Below are 15,518 nucleotides of genomic sequence, written 5' to 3' on the forward strand. Positions count from 1 at the left end.
ACAATGATAATAAAAAATAAAATAAAAAATAAAAGTAGTGTATTTCCATCTTTTACCAAAGGGTGGAGACGTGTGCAAACATGACCAGTTGCCATGCTTGCGGACAGCCACCGAAGAAGAAATGCACCGTTGGCGCCAGTTCCTGTCACTCACATTTGAAGCTAAGAACGTCAAGTTTCTCGTCAAATAAATGAGCTCCAGGTATATTACATATTCAGTTAAATATTTTATGCAGTCCTGTGGCTTGGTTTGCACTTGCACCTCATAAAAGGTGAGTCCGAGACGTGTCTGAAACGTATTGACAATTTGGCAGACGTTTGCCATTTCGAGTGCCTTAGAACCACAATTTTTCCTTGTCAAGTAAACTCGTCTCATTGTTTTTATGTTTATTGTGCAGGACAGCTGAGCCATGGCCAACGCTCAGTCTGCTCTGAAGATGGCCGTGTGCCTCCTCGTGATGGCAGAGCTGCTTCTTGCCAAGAAGGACTACTACGACATACTGGGAGTTCCAAAAGACGCCACTGAGCGGCAGATAAAGAAAGCTTTTCACAGGCTCGCCATGAGGTATCACCCTGATAAGAACAATAGCCCCGACGCTGAAGTGAGATTCAGAGAAATTGCAGAAGGTACAGTTGATTCATGCTATCACTATCATCATCATCCAAACATTTCCTATTGACCTTTTGCACGTGACGTCACAGTCCTCATGGAAACGCCCCCTCCTGGACGCTGGACGGCAAAAGAGCCACTTGCCTGTATTGTAACCATTGAATCTCGGACAGTGTAAAGTCCTTTATCTAATGAATTATCTTGTAAAATGGTCATATCTTGCTGTGCGGTCGGTTGTACAGGCAGACAAAGGAGTAAAAATGCATACGTACTAATGAAGACAAAATACATCGATTGATAGCAGCAATTAACAGAAATGACTGGCATCCCTTAAAGTATTCACGGATTTGCAGCGATAATTTTTTGCGGCGTTGGTAGATAAATGTTATTAGTAGATAAATGTTCATACATTTTACTAGTAAATGTACACTCTAACAAAGATTGTAACAGGTGTTGAATTGCGTGTTTCAAATCACATTAATGAGCCAGATAGTTAGCGTCCATGCTAACTGCACAAACACACAGTTTAGTTTTAAAATGCACTTTCTTCAAAAATATTAAGTGCATTTGACAGTTTAATAATGGGGGATTTCGTCTTTGTGCTTGGAGTTTTTCACTCTGGAGCCAAAGTCATATTCATGAAATGAATGCATAGCTTGCCACTACGATAGTCATTTGTTCTATGCTAGTAAACATAGTAACATAACATCATCACAGCGTTTCAATATAGAACGGACTGTGAAAAATAAGTCAGTTAGCATGACAAACAAGTTTTACCTTTGCATTACGTGGTATATTGTCCCCCGGTGTGAGCGTAGCCTCTCGTCCCAGAGACTCAGCCAGCGGCAAGCTTTTGAATCAGCCCCGATGTAAGAAGAGACGCCATTGACTACATAATGATATAGGTCATGCGCTGTGAATTCCGGCAAAGTCGGTGATTTGATTAATTTGGTAAAAACATCAGGCAACAGAAGGTAAGGGACTGTTTTCAAACTAGCCATCTCCAACATAAGTAAATAGCGCTTTATGAGTCCCGACTAAATGTGCAACTTCGATTGACAGGCGAATTTCGGTTAAAGTAGTAGATTCCATGGCTCTATGGGCAATGATAACTTTTAATTTGTAAAATAACAGTCACTAAGTCGCTCTGGGTCACGTCCACTTCCATTCAACAATCATTTCCTTCCGCCGTCCGTCGGTGCAAATGGTCAATAACACTTTATTGGATGAACCGAAGCCTATCTCAGTTCACATGGGACTAAGTGGCGGAGTACACACAGTACCGGTTGCTGTTTAATCGCATGGCACAAAAGCAAGACTGTAGAAGAAGAAGATGATGGACAGATTAATGGCATTTCAATTTATTTGAATGGAGAAAATTGATTTGAATTACAGACATTGTCATAGACCAAATACAACTCACAAGTGAAGGTACTGTTATAATCACATTTGCTCAGTCTTAATCTTTTTTTTTTTTCAGCTTATGAGGTGTTATCTGACGCAACCAGAAGACGAGAGTATGACCAGTTTGGTGGCGATGCCTCCTATTTCACAGCACGGGCGCAGCAAAGCCGGAGCGAGCACCAACCTTTCAGCTTCAAATTTGACGACATCTTCAAGGACTTTGACATGTACGGCCACAACAACAGGCAAGCCCGGCACAGGCAACACTTTGATGAACGTTCCCAGAGGGAATCATCCCACGGGCGACACAAAAGACACTTTCAAGGAGCCGGCGTCTTTGGAGACCTGTTCGACGACATCGAGAAGATGTTCGCCTTCCACAGGCACCCCACACAGACTGAAAGCGTGTACCGCGCTACGTCCAAACAGCACTGTAGAACAGTGACGCAGCGCAGAGGGAATATGGTGACCACGTACACAGACTGCACTGCATCTTAGGATGCAATAGCCACCTTATCCGATACCATACATTTGTAATGATGAATCAGAAACATACATTTGAATGTGACTAGATTTGCTAGAAAGATATGACCTTAGTCTTAGTCACTTTTTTTGGAATGCATAATTTCAAACAGGTGATAAACGTACCTGTTGAGCAGAAAAGTTTCTAATTCCATGGCGCTTCTGAATCCTCTCAGCTGCCTTACGTCCCTCACACAATTTAAAGGAGAGGTTGAATTCCTTTGGACACTTTCAAATTTTGGATATATTGCAACCCTGAATGTAACATTGAAAGCTGCTGTCCCGGTTGTAAAAGTTTCTGTAACCAATCTCGAGAAGGAATGGCCCGCACTGAGATTCAAATTGAGGTGGACATTCGACTCCACCGTTGTCTATCAGGCCACCAAGTTTATAGTATTTTTCGTATTTTTGGATAGAGGGCAATGGGGCAGTCTGTCACAAGTGCTTTGCACGTGTGCATCGCATTTCTGTGGTCTGAGTTGGAGTCTTTGTTACAGCCTTCTTGTGTGAAGTTCCCATTTGTTCTTGTTCTTCGCAAGCTATCCTTAGGACTTGGTGTCGTTTAACGTCATTGTCCACTTTATTTTCTCACATCAGTGTGTCGACTTTGAGATCGCCTTACTTTAAGCACCTTCAAGTAATGTTAAGAAATCCAAAAGCTATTTTTCTCAATATGTTCCTTGCTCACCAACCATAAATCTTTGTATTTCTGTTGGTGCTATTTGTATAGTTTAAGAGCTACCATTCAAAATAATAAATGTAAATACTAAACAGATGTGTTTTTGTGACCGGTTGATATAAAAATTAAACATCTGTTTTGCCACCAAGGCTCCCCCATGAAAATGTAGTTGTGTAATGTAATAATGTAATTATTACTAGTACAAACCTAAATTTAAAAAGCTTTAAGGTTATGTTTTTGAGACCTGAAATTTTGATTTAATGTACTCGATAAGAGTTTAAGCCGTAAAATGTGATCAGGCTGTATAAAAGTTGTGTAAATATTGAAAATAATATGATGCTTCCAATGTAGTAGGAATCCACACAACAGTATAGAGTTTTTCTAACATGCTATGTCATTACTAGCTAGTGATATAACATGGTCAGTTTAGTTACAGTATGTGCAATATTTGTATTTGAAAACTCCAATCCAAGCACTTAACCCTTTCTATGAGTTTGTGGATAGCTGCCTTTGGTTTTTAAAGATGTGTTATGACAAATAAAGATGTGTTGTGAAAAATAAAAAGGTAAGACCAAATATCTCTTATTTGGTGTATTATAACTTACCTTTCGTGGAATTGCTGTTTTCTCTCGCAAAGTGAGTTACTGAGTTAACACTTTTTTGTGGAGCAGAATACCCATAAAAAAAACTGGGAGTTTATTTTTTATTTTTAATCAAATCAATATAAAGTATATTGAAAAAAATATTTAGTTTAAAAGTATTTTATTCACATTTTTCTTGTAAATATTTTTAACCTTAATTCCCATTGGCTTCTGTGCAAATATTTTGGTCGCAGCCTTGGTTACTGTTGCGTAGGAGATTTTGTTGTGGTGCGCGACATTCTTGACGTCACGTACAGGAAATGTAGTTCAGTAGTCAGTACTATCGCCACGCGAATCCCATAGCGCAACTCTATCCCCCACAATGCAACGGTGCAATTGCGCAGAAGTTTGCGCCGCGAAGTGAACGAGATGTCAAATTGACAATCGCTAGCTTAGCCATCCGCGGGACATTGAATGACTTTGTGAAGAACCGAGAAGTGTCCTTTTTTCGACAGGTCCGGATCTTTTTCGGAGCTCATGGAGGCCCTCATACCTGTCATAAACAAACTGCAGGATGTTTTTAACACGGTGGGCGCCGACATCATTCAGCTGCCGCAGATAGTTGTTGTGGGGACTCAGGTGAGAAACGACACTGTTTTGGAGGCTAGCGAGTTTGTTAGCATGAGACCTAGTTGGTAGAACTTCAGTCTGAGTTTATGTGGCTTCTATTACCACCCAGTTTGGTTGTTATGTGTGTTAAATAACCTTAAAATTAAACAAGCAAAAGTATATTCTCGCTAATATTGTTTTGTTCGTGATTTATTGGTAGCATAGCTCATCATAACAAAAACAAGTGGATTTTTTGGCCATGGCTGGCTTAATCTGTCATGGTTTTCTTTATCATAAATTTGTAATACATCATAACATAATTGTTGTAACATGTAGTATATTGTTTCCTACTTAACTCATACTTAGCCTCTTTCCAAACTAATGGAAAATACGTCCCAGTCCATGTGTGGTCACCTCATTTATAAATAGCTTATATTATTCAGCATGGTGATACATTTCTTATAGCAGCTACATTGAATTTAGTTAAGTAATAGTAATCAGCCTGTACTATATACCAGCAATTGCATTCATTAAAATATGACCTCCCATACCATATAATATAATCCATTATCACTGTGCACTGCTATTGTCCAAAATAAACGCCTCCCTTATGTAAAAAGCCCTACACTATAGCCTAATTGGTTTAAAGTGGCAGGTTTTGCCAAACGTGGTTACTTTCTCTGACCGGCTAATTGGATATGGCGGTCTCAGCCTTTTTGGCAAGCATCAGCGGGTGTTCAGAGTGCGGCAAACCAAGTCTCTGCATGTTTTCTGCTGGTTTTAATTACAAGTTGTGCATGTCATGTATGAGCACCATGTAAAGAAAACCAGTCCTAAGTACAAAGAAAACCACATTGTATTAATCCCAACTTCAAATGTAAAGACAATTGCCCTCTGACTTTTTGTGTGTGTTTTTCTTTCTAGAGCAGCGGCAAGAGTTCTGTTTTAGAGAGCCTTGTTGGCAGGGATGTACTACCGCGTGGCACAGGCATCGTGACCCGTCGTCCACTTATCTTCCAGCTCGTCCACATCGATTCCGAAGATCGCCGAAAGACCAATGAAGAAAATGGTATCACTGGCATATTGTTTTCCTTTTTAAAGTTATTGCATCTTGCAGTCCACTAGCATAGTTGTTTATAGCAGAGCTGTCCTAACCTTTTCCTCCGAAGGCCTCACAGAGAAATATTAAAGGATGCAAGGGCTATTTTGAAGTTAGTTACCTCTAGTTTAAGCGTGCTGAAAGCAACCCATCAAGCAATTTCATATTGTTTATATATTAAAGTCGCTGTACCATCATAACTAAGATGGCATAATAATAGTCATTTTCCGCTGAAGATAAAGAATATACAGTATGCCCGTGAGTATTGTCTTTCCTTTTTCTCTTTCTGTATGTTTGGCTACTGCTTGTTTTCAACTAGAAGTTGTTTAAAACTACCGCGACAGTGATCAGTTAGCCCGTGTACAGCATTTTACATTGTCTGACAAAGTTAATTTGTTTTGGTTAAACACATGACTTGTAATTCTCTTTGTTTAATTTTTAGTTTTACAGTTAACTGCAACTTAGATTGGTACTACACAGCTAGAAGAATTGTTCAAAATCTGCCAGATTGATGATTTTTGTGTAGTCCGTTGTCACCATAGCTAGTTCTTGTGACTCAATTTTTTTCTCACAACTCGCTTCTGTTCGCCGAGCAGATCGTGGAGGAAAAATCACCCACCCTTAACACGTACCCCACTACAGAATAAGGATCCCGAAATGGATTATTTTGAACCTCAGAGCTTTCAAGTGTATTTGTATGTTACCTCAACTGTGTTCAGTTGTGGTACTGTGCTGTGTCCTCCACAAGTAGGCACCCATCAGGCTAACCAATTTGTTGTCTCTCTCTTAAACTACAGAATTCAAGAAAAATGGGCGCTTTTACAGAGGTTTCCCTTTTATTATTTGCCTTATCGTGTTTGCACAGTATAATATATCCTCCCCATTTCCGCACCTACGTATATGAGTAGCCTGTGATAAACCGCCCACCCACATGGCTTTATTAAGTTCAGATTGATTGAAAAATGTTTTTTCCATCATTCTCTGAACATACCCGAACACCCAAAACAGCTGCAATGTCCTGAACCGCCAGCTTCACCTGAGATGGCTAACAGGCTTCGCCTTTTGCGTCCTTGTTTTGTTGTGCCGCTTTGGTTGGCTTATTCCTTCCCCAAACATGCCTGTCTTCTTTGTGCTGAAGGGTTTTACTCTGCTCCTGCCATTTTTTTCCATTTAGGAAAACTTTTGTTTTCCCCACTCTATTTTTTTCCTCAGCTTTTTGCTCTGGAGAGTTTTTGCATTCCAATTTAGCCACCACAAAATTCCTCTCGTGAGAAGCTGAACATAGAACAGTGATCTGTTGGTCACGTTTGACTGATGCCCTCATTTTTTTTTTTTTTATCTCTGTAGGCATCGATGGCGAGGAATGGGGCAAATTCCTGCATACCAAAAACAAGGTAAAGCTGAATGAAATCAATTATGTCAAATGAGCCCACTAAAGTGGACGTTTTATTTTTGTTTGTTTTTATGTGTTTTTTTAGATCTACTCTAATTTCGAGGAGATCCGTCAAGAAATCGAAGTAGAAACGGAAAGAATATCAGGCATTAACAAGGTATAGACATCATTTTTGAACATGTTTGCCAAGAAGTGGCAGCCGTTATGCATGTTAGTCCATGATCTAAAAATAGAATAGAAAATGCAAAATAGAAATTCAAATTAAATGCAGTATCCATCAAAAGTGAGATACTCAAGTTTTAGTCAATATTATCTTTTCCTGGGACAGTCAAGTTATAGTAAATTGTTACTGATAAACAAGCTGTACACTGATTAATTTACATTGTAGCAAATAGTCATTTCTTGATTGTTGTCCCATGAAAAGATAACATTAAATATTTACAAAGATGTGAGGGATGTACTCAAGTTTTTGGGTTAATGTCATGTGTATATACAACCAGAAAATACCAACACAAAAAACAGCTTCTGGCTTCTTGTGTAATTTCCACTTTGTGCTGAGGAAATTTCCTAAGGCAAATGCAGCCTTCATGTTTTGCTTTGTTTTTCTCCACAGGGTATCAGTGATGAACCCATTCATCTCAAAGTCTTCTCACCACATGTTGTCAACCTCACACTGGTTGACCTTCCTGGCATTACGAAGGTGAGATACAGTACATTAAACCTGTCCAGATGTGAATGTGGTCACATTTCCTGTATTGAATGATTCGATTTAATTCTTATTTTGAAGGTGCCGGTGGGAGACCAACCCAAAGACATCGAGATTCAGATCCGTGAACTGATCGTAAAGTACATCTCGAACCCAAACTCCATCATCCTGGCTGTGACTGCTGCCAACACAGACATGGCAACGTCAGAGGCCCTCAAAGTGGCCCGTGAAGTTGATCCTGATGGTAAACGTGCTGTTTTTTTTTTTTTTTTTCCATTTGCCTGGAAAACATTGCTGACACATGTCCTAATTGCTTCCTTCGTGCTGTGTCCAGGCAGGAGGACGCTAGCAGTGGTGACCAAGCTGGATTTGATGGATGCTGGAACAGACGCAATGGATATCCTGATGGGCCGAGTCATTCCTGTCAAACTTGGCATTATTGGAGTAGTCAACAGGTGACTGTCCGTACGCACACGTCAGTCATGTGGTGTGCTAACTGTTTTCTGTTGCTTTTTTTAAATTCTAGGAGCCAGCTGGATATTAATCAGAAGAAGTCAGTGGCGGATGCTATTCGTGATGAGTACGCTTTTCTACAAAAGAAGTACCCCTCCCTTGCAAACAGAAGTGGAACTAAATATCTAGCCAGGACACTAAATAGGTAAGAGAGGTAGTTTCTTTTTTTTAAAGGCCAGTACATATATCTGTAGGTCTAATGAGAACCAATAATAATATTTAATCAGAATTTCTGATTGTAGTTGTACGCTATACTTTTGTAGTATTTGCAGAGTGTTTATTTTTATTTATCTAAATTCCGACAACATATTCAAATGGATATATTTGATATCAAAATTTCACAAAAGTGTTTAGAATCCTGAGGTTATTTTGACGAAACAATGTCAGAGAAATTGTATTAAATACTAAATTGTGAAGGAAAAAAAAATCAATAAGTAAGTCATTTAGTTTAACGTTTGACTCATCTTGTCATCTTGGGTGTAGATTGCTCATGCACCACATCCGAGACTGCCTCCCGGAGCTGAAAACCAGGATCAATGTGCTGGCGGCACAGTACCAGTCTCTGCTCAACAGCTACGGCGAGCCTGTGGAGGATCAAAGCGCCACCTTGCTGCAGCTCATCACCAAGTTTGCCGCTGAGTACTGCCACACCATCGAGGGCACGGCCAAGTACATCGAGACGGCTGAACTGTAAGTCACACAGCAAAGGACCAACATTTCTGCGCTTGCTTAAAGCTGTTTATAGCCACAAAGAATGACACGTTGTGTATTTAACCAAAGCACATTAGATGCGAGTCCACTAGCTTGATGCTAGCAAACAATACAAACTGCCCCAGACGGGCGACCGGAACTAGCATCAACACAGTGGTAGACATAAACCTTTAAACAACAGATATTTGAACACTATTCTGGGTTTCATACACACACAACCTTCTTGTCACTACTTGAAGGGGACCCGGCAACACTGCAAAATGAAAAATCGCCAGGTTAAAGTTTAGTACGACCATAGCCACCGCCGCAAGATCCGCACTCTCTGAAAATCACTTTCCGCCTCTGCTCCTCCTCAGCTGCGGCGGCGCGAGAATCTGTTACATATTCCACGAGACTTTCGGTCGCACATTGGAGTCGGTCGATCCCTTGGGCGGCCTGACGACGATCGACGTGCTCACGGCAATCCGTAATGCAACGGTCGGTCCCCGCAACATCTGATCTTGATACATAGCTAACTCTTAGCAACCATTTGAATGGTCTGACATATTGTTTCCAGGGGCCTAGGCCTGCTTTGTTTGTGCCCGAGGTTTCCTTTGAGTTGCTGGTCAAGAGGCAAGTGAAGCGTCTGGAGGAGCCAAGTTTGCGCTGCGTGGAGCTGGTCCACGAGGAGATGCAGAGGATCATCCAACACTGCAGCAACTACAGCACACAGGTGACAACTGGTCACAACTAGGGTCACAATTTAGAATATTGTGGTAAACATCAATTCATTTCAAATAGTGGAACCTAAGTATTACATGGAGTGAGCATGTGGAGGGGTCCACTGTACCCGCTTGGGAGAGCTTCATTTCCTACATTAATTTTTTTTTTTTTTTTTCCTCTGTAGGAGCTGCTGAGATTCCCAAAGCTTCACGATGCCATCGTGGAAGTGGTCACCTCCCTGTTGAGAAAGAGACTACCAGTCACCAATGACATGGTAGGAAAACTGCCCACATCACTACTTTATAATATTAAAAAATGTTCACATTTAAATGTGTTTTTGTCTTGAGGTTCACAACCTGGTTGCCATCGAGCTGGCATATATCAACACCAAACATCCTGACTTTGCTGACGCCTGTGGCCTCATGAACCATAACATTGAAGTACAAGCCTTGTGCCATGTTTCTCTTTATACAGTTTTTTTTATTGCAAATTATTTTTAATTGTCATTCACCCACTTAAAATCATTTCTGTGTATTTTCACAGGAGCAAAGACGCAACAGAATGAGAGACCTGCCGTCTGCTGTTCCCCGAGACAAGGTGCTGTTTTGTTAGAAATCACAATCTCCAATACATGAGCTGTACAAACCCATTAGAAATCACTAAATCGTTATGATGCAGTGCAATTGTACATTTCTTAAACTATAAAAATACATGAGCTACATTACACTATTGGTTCCATTTTAGTGACAACCATAAAAAAGTACTCGTACCTAATTCCATCAAAATTTGTAGCGAGTCTTTTTATTTTTCATACAACCTCATGTTGATTAATCTTGTCTCCCTTGCCAATCCTTCTTCCGGTCAGCAGGCGGCAGCAGGTGCCGCTCAGAGTGCGTCTTCTGCTGATCAGGCCGACAATGGCGGGACGGGGAACTGGAGAGGGATGCTGAAAAGAGGGGAGGACGGCGCTGCGGGCGACCGGCTGATGCCCCAGAACCCCCTCCCTGCCAGCCCTCAGAAGGGTCATGCTGTTAATTTACTCGATGTGGTAAGAACAACTTCAAAGGGGAGCAACAGAATTTGTATACAAGCCTTCAAAAAGTCACTTTTCCATGATATAGCTCCTCCTCATATGTGTTTTTTCTTTTCAGCCTGTTCCAGTGTCCAGGAAGTTGTCTGCTCGGGAACAGAGAGACTGTGAGGTCATCGAGAGGCTCATCAAGTCCTATTTTCTTATTGTACGGAAAAACATCCAGGACAGGTAAATAAAAAGCTACAATCACGTGAGCTATCAATAGTCAGAATCCTCTGTGACAGTCTTCACCGTCTCACCGCTTCTGTCCATGCTCCTTCTCAGCGTGCCCAAAGCAGTGATGCACTTCCTGGTGAACCACGTGAAAGACTGTCTGCAGAGCGAGCTGGTAGGTCAGTTGTATAAGTCGGCGCTGTTGGACGACCTGCTGACTGAATCGGAGGACATGGCGCAGCGACGTAACGAGGCGGCGGACATGCTCAAGGTACCCAAATCTGAAATATACACACTGTAACTAAAACTGCTATTTGATCCTTATGCTATAATGAAGGGAGAATTTAGTTCTTATTTGTGAGTGAACCAAAAAAAAATAAGACTAGCCACTTGATCATGTGCAACGGCGCAATACGTGACTACCGTGTCATTGGTGTACGCAGGCCCTGCAGAAAGCCAGCCAAGTGATCGCGGAGATCAGAGAAACACACTTATGGTGAGAGAAGCCGCTCTCCTTCAGGCTCCTCCCCTTACTCAATCCACTCCCACATCCACCACACAGACCACCAGCCCCCGCACACAGGTCCGCATAGAAATCGACAGTCCTCACAATACGAAGAATAGTTTTGAATGTACTGTCTGGATGAGCAAACGTCTTGCCATCCAGTTTCCACCAAACATCCCCATGACTAGGAATAATCTATTTTTCTTATGAACCAAACTGTATCTATAGGGATGATGTTATTATCCATCATTTTGTGTTGAATATAATTAAAGATAGACATGACAAACAAAACGGGTGTTGTTGTCATCTCATATCGCGTGCTAACTTTCAACCCCACTCCTATTTGAGTACAGTGAAACTCTGTGTATTTGTAGTTTGACATTCATGAAGTCACATTTTTGCAAATCTTTTTTGTTTAACCTATCCTCCATTACAGTATTCGCTGAAGAGCTCGTCCATTTGCTGTTTTTTGTGGATTTTGTGTAACTGTCCGCAACTAGTTACCCTCAAAAACTGACAGCTTCCGAATTCCACTGCATTTTATTAATTTGCTGTATAGGACTCTTACACACACACACACACACAGTATAACACTAAAAAGCACCAAATCAGTCCCGTGTGTTTGTGTCAATTTGTTTCCACCAGCAAGCACAGTATACAGTATTACAGTAAGACATGCGGTATGGCTTATAGTGTGTTAGCACACAAACAAAAACCCCTTTGTGACTCTTAGGGAGTGGATGCTTGTTTATTGATATGGAGTATGAATAGAAGTACACTAGTGTCCTGGCTTGGCGTGTCCCTGGGTGGGGGGGTGAGGAAGCGCCATCTTCACCTAAGACGGGCTCCCATCTTGCCCTTGCCACGCCCCTTGGCACTAAAAACAAACACAACAGCATGAAATCAAACAATTGAACTCATTAGCAAAAAAGTGTTTCATGTGAATTTACCTCTGGTGATCCTTCACTCGGACAAGCAGCAGGTTGATCTGCAAGTGGCATAAAACACAATTAACAAGTAACCAAAAAGTAAGAATTAGAGTAAAAGAAAATGCAGTCAAAATTTACCAATTCTGTTTGAAATATTTGAAAATGTGTCCTAACTTTAAAATTTGGGGGGAATAAATTGTTCAAACGTACTATATTACTCAACATTTTGTATGTTTAAGAAGTAATAAGTAAAAATTAGGATTTTGTACAAATATATTTTGTATTAATTATTTAAAAATAATTACAATAAAAAATACATTCGTTTTTTTGTTGTTGTTAATTTGTATTTAAATATGGTGATTTTTTTTTTTATTGAATGTTGAAAATGCTGCCAAGAAAAAGTATGAAAAATTCCTTTAAATTTATTTATTTAGTAACATTAACAAAAAATGTAATGTCGTTTTCCATTTAAGGGTAAAATTATACAATATAATATAGTATAATCTAATAATGTAACGCCCTTTATGGAATTACTTTTTTTTTTTTTTTTTTTAGATTTTGATTTGTTGTTCTACTTGCTCATAGCCATATAAAACGGTGTCATGTTGTTGGGGCTCAAATAAAAAGAATTAAAGCAATTGATAATATAGACATGCTGTTTTTCACTTCTTAAGTTATTGTGGAAGTATCAGTTTGGGACTTGGCATTGGCAGATATTCAAAATCACGTAACTCGGACTCTGGTGCAAGAAATTGTGATCAGGACATCCGGTATCCATAGTATGCAATTGTTATTGCTGCGTATGTATGTATCGTGTATGTATTGATGGACTCACGTCGCACTTCTGCTTTTTGAATTTGTCGTTGAGGTCGTACTTCTCCGTCTCCAATTGCATCAGCCATTGCCACAGCTCGTTAGCCTTCTCCCTGCGCACGCATGCCAAAGTTGATCTCATATCATATTCCGTATTATCATCTTTACCAGCCCCTTGTTTGTCGTACTTCAGTTTGTCGTCACTCAAGTGGTCGACGCTGAGCGCCTTCCTGCGCTCAGCCAGAATCTTCTTCTTCTTCTCTCTCTCTGTCTGCTTTTTACCTTTCTTTTCACTCTATTTTGTCAAAATACAAAATTCAGTAAATGCACTTTCTTCTAGATTCCATAAAATCTGTTGAAGTGGTAAAGTTAGTATAATGCAATCGATTGTAGAATGCAATGAAAAATAGTATACTGTACGCTACTTGATGCAAAATATTCCCCAACTGTTTTAAATTCCATGAATTCAGCAACAAAAATTGAAATTACTGTATTGCTTGCATTTGTATGAACATGTGAAAGTAATAAGCTGCATGACCTTCTGTCCGGCGCCGTACTGCTGGGTCATGGTGGAGAGGACCTTCTTCTTCTTGGCGTCGTCATCGTGCTTCTTGCGATGCTCCTCCTGCTCTCTTCGCTCCTTCTCCTCCTGGATGTAGCGGACACATACAAATGACATGCTCACTCGTGTTTTCTTAATTAATGTAAACTTACGGCAAGCCTGGCCTGCCTCTCTTTCTCCATCTCGGCCCGGATCCTTTGCTGCGCGTCTCTCTCTTCGCGACGCTTTTCCTTTAAGCAAACAAACACATTTGAAGTTTTTATTTGATTCGGTATGAAACTGCTGTCCTTTGTTGCTAGGCGGAATGCCTGGGGCACAAATTGAACTGCCCCAGTGCCAAGTGATTGCATAGATGGGTTGAATGCAGAAAACATTTTTCACTGTATGTTGTAGATGAGAAAATAACTTAATCATGACCCTTAGGCCGCTAAATTCCGCCCGCGAATTTGCGGTTGAAAGACTAACAAAGGGCAGACAACGGTGTGCCCCTTAAATGGGTAGGGGAGCGTAACGTAAGCTAGCTTATTATAATGAATTTCCGGTTTTAAAAACAAAGTAAAGTAGTAGCCTCCCCAAAAATTCAACCAAGCGATTTTTTATTTTATTTTTTAAATCTTTTTTTGTGTAAAGTGACTTTAAGAAACATTGTCAAACTTGCTGCAAATGTAATATCTGCTTTGGTCCGGACTCACAATTCTTTTGACGAGGGCGACCAGCTCCTCTTCCTCCTTCTTCCTCTGGATGAAGTGAGCCTCGATGAGCGACTGCAGCTCAGACAGATCTTTCTCTAGACGCTTCCTGTGGATGTCCTGCACTCACAAGTAGTGTACGATATTCACGACATGCGTCAGCTAGTTTTAAGCATCTCGTGCGGTTAAACTCACATCAAAATCCACTTTCTCGCCATCCGGGATCTTTGGGGCAGCAATGTTTGACATGAATCTGTGTAATTGAGCAAAACAGTTGATAAATAGCAGACGGAGCATGAAACGCGATTGTTAATTATGAGAAATGAACTTACTTTGGTTTTGGCTTTGAGTCATCTTTAAAAGAGAAGGAAAAAGAGAGAGAAAATAACGGACATTATGACCCAATATGTTTGTGTTAATTTTCAAGTTCAAAGTTATAATACAGAAAAAATGTTATTTTTTCTCTTTTTTCTCACTTTAACTGGGCACCAGCACACCATTATTATTTAGGAAGATGGCAACAATAAAAAATATTGTACAGTATCTATCACTTCTTGTGAGAAAATTGAAATACATATTTTGAAAATAGTCACACAGATATACAGTATAGTAGGAGAATGCTCTTCTTACCTTCTTCCTCCCTTCACATGAAACATAGAAAATGACATGAAATACAAGTTACAATCTGTTCCTACATAGCAATTCAAATACTACTGAACATATACAATAAACATAACAATGGCGAGTCTGACGACATACTGAGTTTCCTCGTCCACGACCTCTTCTGTGTCCGACATGTTGCTCTTGCGGCAGGCTCTTAAAAAAAAAAAAATCTTTTTTTTTTTTAAACAAAGACAAATATTTGTGATCAATAAACAGCATAGTGACACATTCACACCGTTTAAAAGGAGACGCTCCAATTTTAGAGCAAACGCAATGACGAGTGCAGCCTGCCTCAGCCCCTAAAAAGATGCGAATGACAGTGACCTGTTGCTTGTATTACTGACTTTTGTCCCCCCCCCTCCAATAAGCTTACCTTTACCTGTGCATTATTTATAAACAAACACCATCCAACAAAAGGCATGTATCAATATTTTTTTAATCTGAAAACAGAAAACATGTTTCTGATTGAAATGGAACATAAAAAAACCTACAAAATATTATTATTTTTTCTAAATAAAATAGATCAGAATAAATAGCATTGACATGTATTCATTATATATATTGTACTAGCTCTAGTAATATA

The 15,518-nt window shown here is 40.1% G+C and overlaps 3 protein-coding genes across 7 annotated transcripts; 2 read left to right on the forward strand and 1 right to left on the reverse strand.

Annotated features, from left to right (window-relative positions):
• Window positions 1–69: 69 nt before the first annotated feature.
• dnajb9a (DnaJ heat shock protein family (Hsp40) member B9a) lies at window positions 70–3,306 on the forward strand. Of its 4 annotated transcripts, none has more exons than XM_077569660.1 (3): window positions 70–201; window positions 398–626; window positions 2,090–3,306. In XM_077569660.1, exons 2-3 carry the CDS (start codon window positions 410–412, stop codon window positions 2,509–2,511), a joined length of 639 nt encoding a protein of 212 aa, XP_077425786.1. In that variant the 5' UTR covers window positions 70–201; window positions 398–409; the 3' UTR covers window positions 2,512–3,306. The 4 variants fall into 4 exon arrangements, with proteins under 4 accessions (XP_077425786.1, XP_077425787.1, XP_077425785.1 ...); XM_077569661.1 differs by having other exon boundaries at window positions 93–271; window positions 403–626; XM_077569659.1 differs by having other exon boundaries at window positions 96–271.
• A 905-nt stretch (window positions 3,307–4,211) lies between these two features.
• On the forward strand, window positions 4,212–11,820 carry dnm1l (dynamin 1-like). Of its 2 annotated transcripts, XM_077568074.1 has the most exons (19): window positions 4,212–4,434; window positions 5,329–5,473; window positions 6,301–6,330; window positions 6,851–6,897; window positions 6,982–7,053; window positions 7,510–7,596; window positions 7,684–7,846; window positions 7,937–8,057; window positions 8,129–8,260; window positions 8,599–8,805; window positions 9,183–9,303; window positions 9,383–9,538; window positions 9,713–9,802; window positions 9,876–9,968; window positions 10,072–10,125; window positions 10,397–10,576; window positions 10,680–10,789; window positions 10,886–11,045; window positions 11,218–11,820. In XM_077568074.1, exons 1-19 carry the CDS (start codon window positions 4,333–4,335, stop codon window positions 11,272–11,274), a joined length of 2,127 nt encoding a protein of 708 aa, XP_077424200.1. In that variant the 5' UTR covers window positions 4,212–4,332; the 3' UTR covers window positions 11,275–11,820. The 2 variants fall into 2 exon arrangements, with proteins under 2 accessions (XP_077424200.1, XP_077424201.1); XM_077568075.1 differs by lacking the exon at window positions 6,301–6,330 and having other exon boundaries at window positions 11,218–11,817.
• A 181-nt stretch (window positions 11,821–12,001) lies between these two features.
• Window positions 12,002–14,623, reverse strand: tnnt2d (troponin T2d, cardiac). The gene is made up of 9 exons (XM_077568078.1): window positions 14,605–14,623; window positions 14,468–14,525; window positions 14,276–14,392; window positions 13,736–13,813; window positions 13,560–13,670; window positions 13,210–13,316; window positions 13,044–13,134; window positions 12,230–12,267; window positions 12,002–12,156 (listed from the first exon to the last, which is right to left on the reverse strand). Exons 2-9 carry the CDS (start codon window positions 14,519–14,521, stop codon window positions 12,111–12,113), a joined length of 642 nt encoding a protein of 213 aa, XP_077424204.1. The 5' UTR covers window positions 14,522–14,525; window positions 14,605–14,623; the 3' UTR covers window positions 12,002–12,110.
• Window positions 14,624–15,518: the final 895 nt, after the last annotated feature.

Source organism: Vanacampus margaritifer, chromosome 6 (genome assembly GCF_051991255.1).
Source record: "Vanacampus margaritifer isolate UIUO_Vmar chromosome 6, RoL_Vmar_1.0, whole genome shotgun sequence".
In the NCBI taxonomy this organism is placed as follows: domain Eukaryota; kingdom Metazoa; phylum Chordata; class Actinopteri; order Syngnathiformes; family Syngnathidae; genus Vanacampus; species Vanacampus margaritifer.

Coding starts and splice junctions, on each gene's coding strand:
- dnajb9a (XM_077569660.1), top strand. CDS start 410: ATGGCCAACGCTCAGTCTGCTCTGAAGATGGCCGTGTGCCTCCTCGTG. Junction 627..2,089: donor ATTCAGAGAAATTGCAGAAG/GTACAGTTGATT, acceptor TTTTTTTTTCAG/CTTATGAGGTGTTATCTGAC.
- dnm1l (XM_077568074.1), top strand. CDS start 4,333: ATGGAGGCCCTCATACCTGTCATAAACAAACTGCAGGATGTTTTTAAC. Junction 8,806..9,182: donor TACATCGAGACGGCTGAACT/GTAAGTCACACA, acceptor GCTCCTCCTCAG/CTGCGGCGGCGCGAGAATCT. Junction 11,046..11,217: donor AGGCGGCGGACATGCTCAAG/GTACCCAAATCT, acceptor TGGTGTACGCAG/GCCCTGCAGAAAGCCAGCCA.
- tnnt2d (XM_077568078.1), bottom strand. CDS start 14,521: ATGTCAAACATTGCTGCCCCAAAGATCCCGGATGGCGAGAAAGTGGAT. Junction 13,814..14,275: donor TCGCCCTCGTCAAAAGAATT/GTGAGTCCGGAC, acceptor GTTTGCTTAAAG/GAAAAGCGTCGCGAAGAGAG. Junction 13,135..13,209: donor TTGAGTGACGACAAACTGAA/GTACGACAAACA, acceptor ATGCGTGCGCAG/GGAGAAGGCTAACGAGCTGT.